General features: G+C 33.2%; 1 protein-coding gene and 2 long non-coding RNA genes across 28 annotated transcripts in view; 2 read left to right on the top strand and 1 right to left on the bottom strand.

Annotated features, from left to right (window-relative positions):
* The window catches only part of LOC147871702 (uncharacterized), a 76763-nt gene that overhangs the window by 22145 nt on the left and 38118 nt on the right, over window positions 1-16500 (bottom strand). For 23 of the 26 annotated variants that reach the window (XR_015538425.1, XR_015538424.1, XR_015538426.1 and 20 more), the window contains 6 exons: window positions 16141-16460; window positions 14624-14754; window positions 12905-13102; window positions 10384-10484; window positions 4411-4529; window positions 1529-1647 (listed from right to left, as the gene is read on the bottom strand). Coding sequence is in view for 2 of the 26 variants with exons in the window: in XM_087360396.1 (XP_087216522.1) it covers window positions 1529-1647; window positions 4411-4529; window positions 10384-10484; window positions 12905-13102; window positions 14624-14637 (551 nt within the window). In the remaining 24 variants the exon portion in view is untranslated. The remainder of the gene's footprint in view (window positions 1-1528; window positions 1648-4410; window positions 4530-10383; window positions 10485-12904; window positions 13103-14623; window positions 14755-16140; window positions 16461-16500) is intronic. The other 3 variants (XR_015538427.1, XR_015538409.1, XR_015538415.1) reach the window with 3 other exon arrangements.
* On the top strand, window positions 1595-2708 carry LOC147871704 (uncharacterized). Its single transcript, XR_015538431.1, has 2 exons — window positions 1595-1684; window positions 2232-2708. It is a non-coding gene; the product is annotated as an uncharacterized LOC147871704 (long non-coding RNA).
* Window positions 6970-8473, top strand: LOC147871703 (uncharacterized). Its single transcript, XR_015538432.1, has 2 exons — window positions 6970-7449; window positions 7997-8473. It is a non-coding gene; the product is annotated as an uncharacterized LOC147871703 (long non-coding RNA).

The raw sequence follows: 16500 nt of genomic DNA, 5'->3' as shown, positions 1-16500 counted from the left end.
TCATTTTAATATATTTTAAATATTTAAATGTTAATTGTAATAATATTTTAATATTTAATAATAATATTTTATTGTGTTTAGACTGATAAAATTGAACAAGTAAAAATAAGGAACTCAAGTTTATCAATGTTTCAAGCCACTACTTTACTGTCCACATCTTTCTCCGACACACTGGTATCTCAAATTATTACATCTTCGTAAACCGCCTGTGAGTACGATGGCTATTGGTGGTCGGGAGTTTAAATTCATGAAGCCTCGTGGACCAAATTCAAATTTATTCTGGCATCACAGAAAAGATTTCTGCTGCACTGAGGATAACAATATCCAGGCAGATAAGACGTAAAATATTACCAAGCTTATTATCCCAGATTGAGAAGAAACATAGGAGCAATATTCCTATTAATCAGATATTAACAAACCTTAAATGGAACCTAACGAGGTGAATATATATTTAGAGACAGAATTATTTCACAGTAGAGTAAGAGTGTGATGATGAATCGTAAGTATATTGTTTACCATATGCGTGCAAGCTGTCAACCTTCATTATTTTCCCATCAGACTGCGCCCTGTCTTCCGTTGTTTTCTTAATTAAATTTTTGAGATGATAAACTTGCGTCATATTGTGATAAATATATATTTGTTTAAATCTTGTCCGTCTAATAATAATAAATTCTTATGAAATATTAAAATATTACAATAATTAACATTGAAAAATGATGGTCTAATGTAAATCGAATATTTCAATAAAGAACATCATTTGATATATTTTAAATATTTTAAATGTTAATTATTGTAATATATTAATATTTAATAAGAATTTATTGTGATTAGACGGACAAGATTTAAAATATATATTTATTATATCACAATATGACGCAACTTTACCATCTCATTTTATTTATTGTTATGGTTTGATGCTAACAAAATTGAAGAAAGTGTTTTCAATTTATTGATCTGTCGTGATAAGATTACAATACAAAATATTTTATTCTCTTGTAAAATGCGGTCATTAAAATAGTCTGACTTAAATGGAAACTGATATGGCACAACAATTTATTACGAAATCATGAAACGTCAAACTCGATAAAACTTCGTTCGTCCATTATCGAGCTATTTCATGTGGAAGGAATAACGCACGGCTTAGACGCACATAACACCACATAATTTGCCAAGAAAGATTAAAAGAAACCCCATGAACCTGGTCTCCAGGCTCAGATTTGAATGTAGGATCTCCCAAACATGAAGCAGGAATCATACTTGGCTGTGATACTTAATAATTCCTTGTTACGTCATCTCTCTCAGGTTTACATAATCCCCTCAGAACTTCATTTTTGGTATGTTCTTCCTTCACTGATATAAAGCAACAGTTAAGTAATGTGTAGGTAAAATATTTTAAGTACCAGTAGAGTTGACCGCACGTAAAGTTAATAAATGAAGGTGCCGAAAGCTCGTAACACCTTAAATGCTCGTCAGTCAAACTCTTTGCATACCTGAACCTCAACTAATTTTCTCGAAACACCTTATTTACCTGGCCACCATTTCTTTCTCCTTCAAAGATGCGGCCCCTACGTTGCTGGCAGCAGTTGCCGCAGAGACGAAGTAATTTCTGTGAGTGCCAAAATATTTTTCCATCGATGGGAGCACTACCTGTAAAAGAAGATGAACAATTTATATTTATGAGATGGTAAAGTTGCGTCATATCGTGATATAATAAATATATATTTTAAATCTTCTTATTAAATATTAAAATATTTAAAATTTATCAAATGATGTTCTTTATCGAAATATTCGATTTACATTAGACCATCATTTTTTCCACGACATGTTTCAGTTCCTAAAAGAACTATCTTCAGGTGAATATAATTATATAAAGATTCAAATTAATAATAACTTAAATACAATTTCTATATATTATTTTAGCGTACATTTTTATCAGACATTTTTCTGTCCGTGTAGCACCTGAATATCTTGAATTTAGGTTTATTCTACGGTGATAAATATATTTGCAGAACAGGTTGAACAAAGATCTTGAATCTCTCGCATAACGCCTAAAATTGTATTTTAAAGTCTTTTATTTCGAGACTTGTCGGAACAAAAGTTTCAAGGCTAATTTACACTAGTGGCTTTACGTGCAAGTTGCATCCTCAAAATTATAATTTGGATAGTAATTTTGAAAACAGAGTCACAGTGCATTCCTGTTGGATATTTCTGATTCTCAGTTTATTTCTCAGCTGTACAGGTTATGGGATAATGAGTACCTATAACGAGTCGAGGAGGAGGAGGATATGGAAGAAAGCGAATGTGGCCGATTTTAAGGCAACTGTCACAGGATTCAACTGGAAGGACTACAGAACTTCAAGAAAATATAAATACGTAAGAACAGTCTGACCTCAGGCATTTAAACCCAGAATCTTCAAACACAAATATAAATAAAAGTACCAAATACTTAACAGTATTTGATTTATGATTTACGGAGTAAGATATTAAATATATAACATTTAATACTGCGACAGTTAGTAAGTAAAACAGTTATAGTAAGAGACAACTACAGTTCTAAGTTTGAAAAAAAAGTTAATGAAATACTAAGATTTCCATGTATCTGTGTCAATTCAGAAAAAATAATATCAAGTTATGGTAGGCGACATACAGAAAAATTACATTCTTTTATGTCCAAGAAGAACAAATTTTTAATAAAAATAATGAAATGAGATGATAATGTTGCGTCATATTGTGTTGAGATATATACTTGTTCAATTTTATCAGTCTAAACACAATAAAATATTATTATTAAATATTAAAATATTATTACAATTAACATTTAAATATTTAAAATATATTAAAATGATGCTCTCAATCTAAATCGAGCATTTCGATGGAGAGCATCATTTTAATATATTTTAAATATTTAAATGTTAATTGTAATAATATTTTAATATTTAATAATAATATTTTATTGTGTTTAGACTGATAAAATTGAACAAGTAAAAATAAGGAACTCAAGTTTATCAATGTTTCAAGCCACTACTTTACTGTCCACATCTTTCTCCGACACACTGGTATCTCAAATTATTACATCTTCGTAAACCGCCTGTGAGTACGATGGCTATTGGTGGTCGGGAGTTTAAATTCATGAAGCCTCGTGGACCAAATTCAAATTTATTCTGGCATCACAGAAAAGATTTCTGCTGCACTGAGGATAACAATATCCAGGCAGATAAGACGTAAAATATTACCAAGCTTATTATCCCAGATTGAGAAGAAACATAGGAGCAATATTCCTATTAATCAGATATTAACAAACCTTAAATGGAACCTAACGAGGTGAATATATATTTAGAGACAGAATTATTTCACAGTAGAGTAAGAGTGTGATGATGAATCGTAAGTATATTGTTTACCATATGCGTGCAAGCTGTCAACCTTCATTATTTTCCCATCAGACTGCGCCCTGTCTTCCGTTGTTTTCTTAATTAAATTTTTGAGATGATAAACTTGCGTCATATTGTGATAAATATATATTTGTTTAAATCTTGTCCGTCTAATAACAATAAATTCTTATGAAATATTAAAATATTACAATAATTAACATTGAAAAATGATGGTCTAATGTAAATCGAATATTTCAATAAAGAACATCATTTGATATATTTTAAATATTTTAAATGTTAATTATTGTAATATATTAATATTTAATAAGAATTTATTGTGATTAGACGGACAAGATTTAAAATATATATTTATTATATCACAATATGACGCAACTTTACCATCTCATTTTATTTATTGTTATGGTTTGATGCTAACAAAATTGAAAAAAGTGTTTTCAATTTATTGATCTGTCGTGATAAGATTACAATACAAAATATTTTATTCTCTTGTAAAATGCGGTCATTAAAATAGTCTGACTTAAATGGAAACTGATATGGCACAACAATTTATTACGAAATCATGAAACGTCAAACTCGATAAAACTTCGTTCGTCCATTATCGAGCTATTTCATGTGGAAGGAATAACGCACGGCTTAGACGCACATAACACCACATAATTTGCCAAGAAAGATTAAAAGAAACCCCATGAACCTGGTCTCCAGGCTCAGATTTGAATGTAGGATCTCCCAAACATGAAGCAGGAATCATACTTGGCTGTGATACTTAATAATTCCTTGTTACTTCATCTCTCTCAGGTTTACATAATCCCCTCAGAACTTCATTTTTGGTATGTTCTTCCTTCACTGATATAAAGCAACAGTTAAGTAATGTGTAGGTAAAATATTTTAAGTACCAGTAGAGTTGACAGCACGTAAAGTTAATAAATGAAGGTGCCGAAAGCTCGTAAGACCTTAAATGCTCGTCAGTCAAACTCTTTGCATACCTGAACCTCAACTAATTTTCTCGAAACACCTTATTTACCTGGCCACCATTTCTTTCTCCTTCAAAGATGCGGCCCCTACGTTGCTGGCAGCAGTTGCCGCAGAGACGAAGTAATTTCTGTGAGTGCCAAAATATTTTTCCATCGATGGGAGCACTACCTGTAAAAGAAGATGAACAATTTATATTTATGAGATGGTAAAGTTGCGTCATATCGTGATATAATAAATATATATTTTAAATCTTCTTATTAAATATTAAAATATTTAAAATTTATCAAATGATGTTCTTTATCGAAATATTCGATTTACATTAGACCATCATTTTTTCCACGACATGTTTCAGTTCCTAAAAGAACTATCTTCAGGTGAATATAATTATATAAAGATTCAAATTAATAATAACTTAAATACAATTTCTATATATTATTTTAGCGTACATTTTTATCAGACATTTTTCTGTCCGTGTAGCACCTGAATATCTTGAATTTAGGTTTATTCTACGGTGATAAATATATTTGCAGAACAGGTTGAACAAAGATCTTGAATCTCTCGCATAACGCCTAAAATTGTATTTTAAAGTCTTTTATTTCGAGACTTGTCGGAACAAAAGTTTCAAGGCTAATTTACACTAGTGGCTTTACGTGCAAGTTGCATCCTCAAAATTATAATTTGGATAGTAATTTTGAAAACACAGTCACAGTGCATTCCTGTTGGATATTTCTGATTCTCAGTTTATTTCTCAGCTGTACAGGTTATGGGATAATGAGTACCTATAACGAGTCGAGGAGGAGGAGGATATGGAAGAAAGCGAATGTGGCCGATTTTAAGGCAACTGTCACAGGATTCAACTGGATGGACTACGGAACTTCAAGAAAATATAAATACGTAAGAACAGTCTGACCTCAGGCAATTAAACCCAGAATCTTCAAACACAAATATAGAATAAAAGTACCAAATACTTAACAGTATTTGATTTATGATTTACGGAGTAAGATATTAAATATATAACATTTAATACTGTGACAGTTAGTAAATAAAACAGTTATAGTAAGAGACAACTACAGTTCTAAGTTTGAAAAAAAAGTTAATGAAATACTAAGATTTCCATGTATCTGTGTCAATTCAGAAAAAATAATATCAAGTTATGGTAGGCGACATACAGAAAAATTACATTCTTTTATGTCCAAGAAGAACAAATTTTTAATAAAAATAATGAAATGAGATGATAATGTTGCGTCATATTGTGTTGAGATATATACTTGTTCAATTTTATCAGTCTAAACACAATAAAATATTATTATTAAATATTAAAATATTATTACAATTAACATTTAAATATTTAAAATATATTAAAATGATGCTCTCAATCTAAATCGAGCATTTCGATGGAGAGCATCATTTTAATATATTTTAAATATTTAAATGTTAATTGTAATAATATTTTAATATTTAATAATAATATTTTATTGTGTTTAGACTGATAAAATTGAACAAGTAAAAATAAGGAACTCAAGTTTATCAATGTTTCAAGCCACTACTTTACTGTCCACATCTTTCTCCGACACACTGGTATCTCAAATTATTACATCTTCGTAAACCGCCTGTGAGTACGATGGCTATTGGTGGTCGGGAGTTTAAATTCATGAAGCCTCGTGGACCAAATTCAAATTTATTCTGGCATCACAGAAAAGATTTCTGCTGCACTGAGGATAACAATATCCAGGCAGATAAGACGTAAAATATTACCAAGCTTATTATCCCAGATTGAGAAGAAACATAGGAGCAATATTCCTATTAATCAGATATTAACAGACCTTAAATGGAACCTAACGAGGTGAATATATATTTAGAGACAGAATTATTTCACAGTAGAGTAAGAGTGTGATGATGAATCGTAAGTATATTGTTTACCATATGCGTGCAAGCTGTCAACCTTCATTATTTTCCCATCAGACTGCGCCCTGTCTTCCGTTGTTTTCTTAATTAAATTTTTGAGATGATAAACTTGCGTCATATTGTGATAAATATATATTTGTTTAAATCTTGTCCGTCTAATAACAATAAATTCTTATGAAATATTAAAATATTACAATAATTAACATTGAAAAATGATGGTCTAATGTAAATCGAATATTTCAATAAAGAACATCATTTGATATATTTTAAATATTTTAAATGTTAATTATTGTAATATATTAATATTTAATAAGAATTTATTGTGATTAGACGGACAAGATTTAAAATATATATTTATTATATCACAATATGACGCAACTTTACCATCTCATTTTATTTATTGTTATGGTTTGATGCTAACAAAATTGAAAAAAGTGTTTTCAATTTATTGATCTGTCGTGATAAGATTACAATACAAAATATTTTATTCTCTTGTAAAATGCGGTCATTAAAATAGTCTGACTTAAATGGAAACTGATATGGCACAACAATTTATTACGAAATCATGAAACGTCAAACTCGATAAAACTTCGTTCGTCCATTATCGAGCTATTTCATGTGGAAGGAATAACGCACGGCTTAGACGCACATAACACCACATAATTTGCCAAGAAAAATTAAAAGAAACCCCATGAACCTGGTCTCCAGGCTCAGATTTGAATGTAGGATCTCCCAAACATGAAGCAGGAATCATACTTGGCTGTGATACTTAATAATTCCTTGTTACGTCATCTCTCTCAGGTTTACATAATCCCCTCAGAACTTCATTTTTGGTATGTTCTTCCTTCACTGATATAAAGCAACAGTTAAGTAATGTGTAGGTAAAATATTTTAAGTACCAGTAGAGTTGACAGCACGTAAAGTTAATAAATGAAGGTGCCGAAAGCTCGTAAGACCTTAAATGCTCGTCAGTCAAACTCTTTGCATACCTGAACCTCAACTAATTTTCTCGAAACACCTTATTTACCTGGCCACCATTTCTTTCTCCTTCAAAGATGCGGCCCCTACGTTGCTGGCAGCAGTTGCCGCAGAGACGAAGTAATTTCTGTGAGTGCCGAAATATTTTTCCATCGATGGGAGCACTACCTGTAAAAGAAGATGAACAATTTATATTTATGAGATGGTAAAGTTGAGTCATATCGTGATATAATAAATATATATTTTAAATCTTCTTATTAAATATTAAAATATTTAAAATTTATCAAATGATGTTCTTTATCGAAATATTCGATTTACATTAGACCATCATTTTTTCCACGACATGTTTCAGTTCCTAAAAGAACTATCTTCAGGTGAATATAATTATATAAAGATTCAAATTAATAATAACTTAAATACAATTTCTATATATTATTTTAGCGTACATTTTTATCAGACATTTTTCTGTCCGTGTAGCACCTGAATATCTTGAATTTAGGTTTATTCTACGGTGATAAATATATTTGCAGAACAGGTTGAACAAAGATCTTGAATCTCTCGCATAACGCCTAAAATTGTATTTTAAAGTCTTTTATTTCGAGACTTGTCGGAACAAAAGTTTCAAGGCTAATTTACACTAGTGGCTTTACGTGCAAGTTGCATCCTCAAAATTATAATTTGGATAGTAATTTTGAAAACACAGTCACAGTGCATTCCTGTTGGATATTTCTGATTCTCAGTTTATTTCTCAGCTGTACAGGTTATGGGATAATGAGTACCTATAACGAGTCGAGGAGGAGGAGGATATGGAAGAAAGCGAATGTGGCCGATTTTAAGGCAACTGTCACAGGATTCAACTGGATGGACTACGGAACTTCAAGAAAATATAAATACGTAAGAACAGTCTGACCTCAGGCATTTAAACCCAGAATCTTCAAACACAAATATAAATAAAAGTACCAAATACTTAACAGTATTTGATTTATGATTTACGGAGTAAGATATTAAATATATAACATTTAATACTGCGACAGTTAGTAAATAAAACAGTTATAGTAAGAGACAACTACAGTTCTAAGTTTGAAAAAAAAGTTAATGAAATACTAAGATTTCCATGTATCTGTGTCAATTCAGAAAAAATAATATCAAGTTATGGTAGGCGACATACAGAAAAATTACATTCTTTTATGTCCAAGAAGAACAAATTTTTAATAAAAATAATGAAATGAGATGATAATGTTGCGTCATATTGTGTTGAGATATATACTTGTTAAATTTTATCAGTCTAAACACAATAAAATATTATTATTAAATATTAAAATATTATTACAATTAACATTTAAATATTTAAAATATATTAAAATGATGCTCTCAATCTAAATCGAGCATTTCGATGGAGAGCATCATTTTAATATATTTTAAATATTTAAATGTTAATTGTAATAATATTTTAATATTTAATAATAATATTTTATTGTGTTTAGACTGATAAAATTGAACAAGTAAAAATAAGGAACTCAAGTTTATCAATGTTTCAAGCCACTACTTTACTGTCCACATCTTTCTCCGACACACTGGTATCTCAAATTATTACATCTTCGTAAACCGCCTGTGAGTACGATGGCTATTGGTGGTCGGGAGTTTAAATTCATGAAGCCTCGTGGACCAAATTCAAATTTATTCTGGCATCACAGAAAAGATTTCTGCTGCACTGAGGATAACAATATCCAGGCAGATAAGACGTAAAATATTACCAAGCATATTATCCCAGATTGAGAAGAAACATAGGAGTAATATTCCTATTAATCAGATATTAACAAACCTTAAATGGAACCTAACGAGGTGAATATATATTTAGAGACAGAATTATTTCACAGTAGAGTAAGAGTGTGATGATGAATCGTAAGTATATTGTTTACCATATGCGTGCAAGCTGTCAACCTTCATTATTTTCCCATCAGACTGCGCCCTGTCTTCCGTTGTTTTCTTAATTAAATTTTTGAGATGATAAAGTTGCGTCATATTGTGATAAATATATATTTGTTTAAATCTCGTCCGTCTAATCACAATTTAAAATTTAAACACGGCAATACTTCCAGATAGTTGGAACTCTCAATTCTGGCTGATACAAAAACATTCACCCACACAAAAAGTCATATTAAACACGACGTACATATATAGAACAACTTCGAATATGTTATTAAAATGGAATCTGGAAGAGAACATCATTGATATATGATAAACATCTGACTAAAATACAATAATATATAAAAAAGGTTGCATTTTTAGAAATTATGTTCAAGTTTATATAATTTTAATTTTATACACCTGAAGATAATTCATCTAAGAACTGAAACACGTCGTGAGAAAAAAATGATGTTCTAGTGTAAATCGAATGTTTCGATAGAGAACATCATATGGTATTTTAAATATTTTAAATTTTAAATTGCGATTAGACGGACAAGATTTAAACAAATATAATTAAATTTTGTCAAAATTCTTACAAGAAATCCATCCAGATAAATTCTGGCCTAGTGTACCACTGAAATAGGTTTCTTTTATTTATTTAAGACCATATTAAACAGTCCAATGTGATAAGAGTTCATTTCAGATATCAAATCATCATGGAAAATGTGGGCATTTCTGTATCGTGGATTGACAGGAAAAGATCAAAAGTTATTCATACAGCTAACTCAGTCTAGAAATAACTTCACAGACCCTGTGTCGAGGCACGAACAGTCAGGTCGTACAACACGACTACAAAACTGAGGGTTCGGGGCTAAAGAAACCTGAAATAACTGAAAATAAATGTAAAGTAGTTACGTATATAAAGACAGATTTTTACAAAAACTCTACGTTCAGGTAAATGGGTTCATTCTCAAGAACAGAGCTTTCATTTGACATTCTAAGCTTAAAAATGCAATAAATACACTGTATTTTGTAACAAGGATCACTTTATATACACGCGCGTAGACCACGGGAATTTAGATGTCGTACCTAAAACATTAATGGTTTAGTTGTATGCTAGTGGCCAGCTCGAACGCACATAAGCCATAATGCAAGGCCAAGAAAGGTTAATATTTAAATGCTCTCTCTTCCCAGCTTTTATCTCAAATTATTATACACATACAAAAATTACCTTTCTGAAACGATTCATCCCAAGTCCCTGGATCAATCGTGATCAGCGACTTAACAACATCCTCAACCAGCAACGAACGGTCCACCAGTTTCAGCGAGGGCCTGAAATAACATCGAACATTTTCATCAGTACACGCACGGCTCTTTATAAAGAATAAATCGAACCAAACCATTCAACAAATGCCCAAGTTTATACAATTTATACGCAGTAGTCTCTAGTAACTGGTCCCACAAAAACTATCCTTAATCGCCCTGATGACGGAGACAGCACGACCTCCGAAACGTTGGTTAACATCGACCAGACTACACGGCGCAACAACCCAGAAGACGGAAATCTTTATCTTTAATTGAATTTATTGAATACGTAAATATTCGACTTAGAAGCAATCTGATTGGCCATATGATACAAACATATCATTTATTAAATTTTTTATCATTAATATAAAAATGGGACCCTGTGGAACCAAGGGATCACTGTACTTGTATTCAAACATGCAGTTTAAGAAATATTTTATCCAATTTGTTGCTTTAATCCAAACAGGATTCAACTGTAACTGCGAGAATAAGAACCAATCACATCACAGACTTCAATAAATTCGAATCCCAATATCACAAAAAATGTAATCCTGATTCAGCATTATAAAGTTTTTACGTGCACGTGTGTGTACGTATTTTCTCTTTTTTCACAGAGTACAACAAGTTTAACAACATTTTATTAGCAAAACAGAATTCTAATAATATTTTCTATTCTTCTTACAATAATTTAAAAATGTACGTCTGTCATATTCATCTGTGGTCTTAACTGATTCTGTTTTTAGGCAGCGCAGATTATGGTCCATTGCAGGATCTTCATATAATTCCTTTAACTCTGGACCCAACGGGACGATATATTCATTTTTACAAACCTCCCCGAAAGACAAAATCATTACTTGAGGTGATTACCTAAAACTCAAAATTTAATTAACATATACTACAGTAACTTATGAATATACAATCAAATTAGGCCAAACAGATGAACACAAAATTTTTAAGACTCGACACTGACAAAATAAGAATCGTATGGAAAAACACAAGACTAGTAAAAGATTAGCAAAGTTATGTTTTATAATTATGCGCTGTGCTGCTTCCAATTCCTATTTGCACACTTAACACAACGAAATGTCTACAAAGTCAAACTACAGAAGTAAGATTCTACTGCTGTGGGGTCTGTGAATTCTCTTCCATCTTGTGTTCGGATTTCTCGTCGTAAATATCTGAAGAAGATTTGTAGGTCTGAAGTACGTAAAAATACGTAAGGAGGATAAAGCACCATGTCAGAACTGATATAAAATTTACAGATGAGAATTAAAATTCATTTTAATTACAGCAGAATGGGATTCAATGAATTTAAGACAAGCACGCAAAAAACATTACGCAACACTTAAAAATGGATAATCTGAATAACGACGAGAAGAATCTGTTTACGTAAACTATTATAAAATACAGTTTAAAATTATAAATTTAATTATGGCACTAATATCGTATAAGTATTAGGATGAGCAAAGCAGCAAGAACTACTCGCATCGCCGTAGCATGTGATTCCAAGTGAAGCAGATCATAGAAACCCTGTCGCAAGGGCCCTGACATATAATAGTTGTTTCTGGTCCACATGGAGACAGAGGGCGTGAGCTGCACGATAATTGGACTGGTAGCGGAGCGCGGCGTACAAAGTGAGAGTGTGGGCGTGAGAACCGTAAGACAAAAGCCTCTTAGGAAATTCTATTATATTCCAGTGGTATTAATCAGCCGAGGCAAATATTTCGGAAACGCGTACACTACAATATTTATACTCAGATTCTCTACATACGAAACTGTAATCCTGTCACCTTTGAAATGAAACTGCAATGAGCTCTCTAGCCAAATAAGACTCTTATTTGCTACAGATTTCTGGGTTACGCTGGGCGAACTATTACGTTTTTCCTCGAGGTACAGGTTATAATTTGAAAGGCGATCATCCCATAATCAATTATGCTGCAAGGGGCTTTAGTATTTCATCCATTCTGTTAACCTGCCAGAATATCATCTCCAGTGCGTAAGTTCCTTCAACCGCAGTAACAGGCTCTAAAATTAATGACACCAGATTCACTTACTAAATTGTGGGTTGTGAAAGATAAAGCAGTCTTTTTTTTTAAATTCGACGTCTTTCAGATTGTCATTTCTTGAGAGACAAATTTAGAAAATGTTTTCTTTGGGGTATTTTCAAACTATTAGACTAAACATTTTGTAAAACTAAAAGTAAAGCTAAACTGCTACGGGCCACGTAGGTGCTTGGGGGGGAGAGGAGGTGTAGCTCCCACTCGTTCTCAACTCAGGCACTAGACGGAGGCAAGTAGTCAGTGTCACGACCTGGCCGCGCCTTACTCCTGGGGAAAGGACCCCTGGTACCCATTATCTGTCATAGTATCGAATGTGAACAGAAAGGAAGATCGTGTGTGTCCTGCATCATGAATATTTATCGTCCGTCACGAGGTGTTCACATTTACCTCAGCATTCGTTCCGTCTCAATTAATTCCAAAATATCGATGCGTCTGTCTTCTTCTGGAATGTGAAGTGCCGACACGGACACAGCGTCTTCACACAGCGTACTCCAACCACGAATGTCTGACAGCTTCGGGGCGTGCACTTGCAGAGATTGATTGGGTACTCGTGCCCACTGATGAGGTTTTAAGTCTTGGTGGAAACTTAAAAAAAGAGAGAAACAATGATTTATTAAAAATAAGCATGTGGTCACAAAAGTTCTGGCCGACGGACACATGTTCTGAAGGAACTGTATAAAAATAAGACCTGAAAGTGACTGATTACATTCATTATTTTGCTTTGGTAAATAATAATGTTTTGCAGACTTTTATGTCAGAATATAGAAAATTAAAATAATTTAACGCATTTAGCCAGGTTTAAAAAAATATTGGATGACGTATCTGTTAAATATCACATTTGTAGTTACAGAAAATCCTGTCCATCTCCTCAGTATGTATTAAAGTAACAACACACAATACATATAATAATAATGAAGGAATCTGAAAAATGCCCTACAATCTAGATTATATAAATAAATTATGCAAATGTTAGTGCAAAATTCTGTACTTGGTTTTGTTCTGTAACTAAATTTCTGTCTGCATCTCTTTACAGTGCCGACTCATTTTATGCAGCATATCACTTGAAATAGAAGACTAATCGAAAACCTGTACATGCAGCAAAAAGTCAAAGTGAGACTGGACTCAGGAGACACCAACAGCATTGAGATAGGTAGAGGTGTAAGACAGGGATGCTGCTTTTTAACCTGTACGGGGAATGGCTTGCCAAGGAAGCTCTGGAGGGAACAGGAGACTTCAAAATTGGAGGAAGAGTGATAAAGACTGTAAAGTATACAGACGAATTAGTAGTATTGGCAAAGGAAGAGGAGGAATTACAGAACATGATGGACAAGTTAGTGGAGACAGGTAGAGAGTATGGAATGGAAATCAACATTGAAAAATCAAAGGTAATGAGGATAGCACCGAGAGCAGAACCATTGAACGTTGTAATTGGAAACCAACAGATGGAGAATGTGGAGCATTTCAAGTACTTGGGAAGCATAGTCACGACGGACGCCCTATGCCCCAAGGAAGTAAAAGCAAGGATAGCCATGGCCAAGGCAGCTTTCGTCACGAAGAGAATACTTCTCACTAGCAAGTTGGGCTTGGAGATGAAGAAGAAACTAGTGAAGTGTTACGTATGGAGCAGAGACTTGGACACTCAGGAAGAAGGAACAGAAATACCTGGAGAGTTTTAAAATGTGGTGTTGGAGAAGAATAGAGAAGATCAGGTGGACGGATCGAGTGACCAACGAAGAAGTATTGAGGAGAGTCAACGAGCAAAGATTACACGAAGGAAAGCCAACTGGCTGGGACATATTATGAGAAGGAATGGGTTACTGAGTGACATCATCGAAGGCCAGGTTGAAGGAAAGCGAGGGCTGGGAAGAAGACTGATACAGCCAACCGACGACCTTAAACAAGGGAAAAAGATGACGTTCCAGGAATTAAAGCGAGAAGCCGAGAATAGGGACAACTGGAGAGCTCTGTTTGGGCAGAGCAATGGACCTGTCGTAAGACAGAACACTGAATAATAATAATAATCACTTGAAATTGGTAATGTGACTTAAAACTTGATACCTCTTAAAAGCAACTAGTGTATATAGACCTAACCTAACCTAACCTAACCTGTGGTATAACATGCCTCTCAGAGTTCTGAAGCAGTGCAGCTGAAAGTGGCAGGGTGGTTGATGTCCTACCCAACTCTATCTGCAACACTTCCTTGCTCGTTGCTGCCACAAAGATGTTTCAGGTTCCATCTATCAAAACAACGTAGGAGAAGAGAAGTTTACACAGTACGTTCACATTTCCCACTAAACACATCAATAAATTCACAATATCTTTCAGAATATGAATCTAATATACGCGTAACATTCCTTCCAATTATAAGAATTCTTGTGAACAATATCTTGAGAAACTTTCGAAGTTACAAAGTACAATTTCCTGATCAATGCGTATTTTACTTCAGCGTCCTGTATGGGTTTTTAAGAGACGTACGCTGTTTTATCAAAACACATGCACATCATAGCATAACACTGTCGGTTTTAAATTGGTCCAGTTGGAGATACACAGATTTATTAAATATTTCAATTTCCCTCAAAAAAACATAATTTATTTCTGCTGCAATCTTGGCAACCTCACCGGGACACCATTTTGTTTGTGGACGTCTCACCCCAAACCACATAATAAGGGAGAAAAATACTGTAAAGGGACCAACATTTTATAATTTTTATACTACGCTAGAAAACACTACACGTCGGAACATTAAAGAAGTATCATACGCCAAACAATTTCATTACCAAGAGAAATAAAATCCTTCTTTCTCTACATAAAGCTAGATTTTGATAATTTCAGATTAGATTATGAGAATGAGCAATTTCCAATCATAATTTTAAAAATACTTATACTTTGCCCAAATTTTCTTAAAATAAACTCTACTGAAATAATAAATGTCCTTATTCGTTATGGAAATGAAGGGAAATCGTAAGCGTGAAACTGTAATACGTCAAGGATCTATTTTGTTGTTATTAATCGTTAAAAACAAACTTTCTGTTAATACTGTCACATTCCCTGTGATGCCCCTTTGCCTGATGAATCATGAGTCACTTCATCGTAGAGTTCGTCAGCACGGACCACGTAGCAACTCTGACGATCGATGCTATCGTAACAAAACTTAATAGTTTGCTTTCAAATTTCATAATTTCAAAGCTAAAAAGTATTAATACCAGTGAACAACGAGGAGGAGTCTTGTGAACGAGGTAACGAATCCCACCTCATACGTTTGTAACGCAGCCAAGATGGCATTACTGGTTGTGGGGAAATTAGAGGGTATAAAGTTGGTATGGCTTCTAATTGCATGAGAGACATACCAAATTTCGTGATAACACAAAATGAATCTAAAATAATTGGTGGGATGTACACATGTGAACTAAAACCGTGTAATAATAACATAAGACCACCTTTCCTTACAAAAAAGAAAAGCATTCCAATGTTTCTAAATTCAAAAGACTATAAACTTAATTACGTATGCGTAACAGCTCAGTTTTAATTGGAATAAACTTAAATAGTTACTTGTAACGTTACGTAAGCCATCGCTATTGCAGAACGTGGCAAGAAAATTAGAACACAGAGGATTATGTTGTCACCTTTCAATAATTCTGTCATCGTCATCCACAATCATAACAGAAGCCTTGCGGACACTACTCTGATTGAAATCCTTGCTGAAGAAGTGATACTGCGTTGTTACCCAGCCCACGTACACATGAGTCGGGTCCTGTCCAGGGAAGATCCTTACACCACAGAAGTACTCGTTGATGAGTCGAATATCTCGTTGCCAATAGATTCCGCTCCTGAGACAGCTGGGACAGACATTACTTTTGGACTTCTGTCTGGGATGGCAGGTGGAATAATTCTCGAGTCCTTCCGAAAGCAATCTGTTTACTCGTTAATTAATTTATATTTATTACTGAAATAAAATTAGCAGAATATGAAGTAACGCACAACTG

Source organism: Zootermopsis nevadensis, unplaced genomic scaffold (assembly GCF_977971745.1).
Source record: "Zootermopsis nevadensis isolate Lab colony 2312 unplaced genomic scaffold, Znev_1.0 Znev_ptg000044l, whole genome shotgun sequence".
Taxonomy (NCBI): domain Eukaryota; kingdom Metazoa; phylum Arthropoda; class Insecta; order Blattodea; family Termopsidae; genus Zootermopsis; species Zootermopsis nevadensis.
The sequence above is the reverse complement of the archived record's forward strand: the minus strand, read 5'-3'. Positions and strand labels throughout refer to the sequence as shown.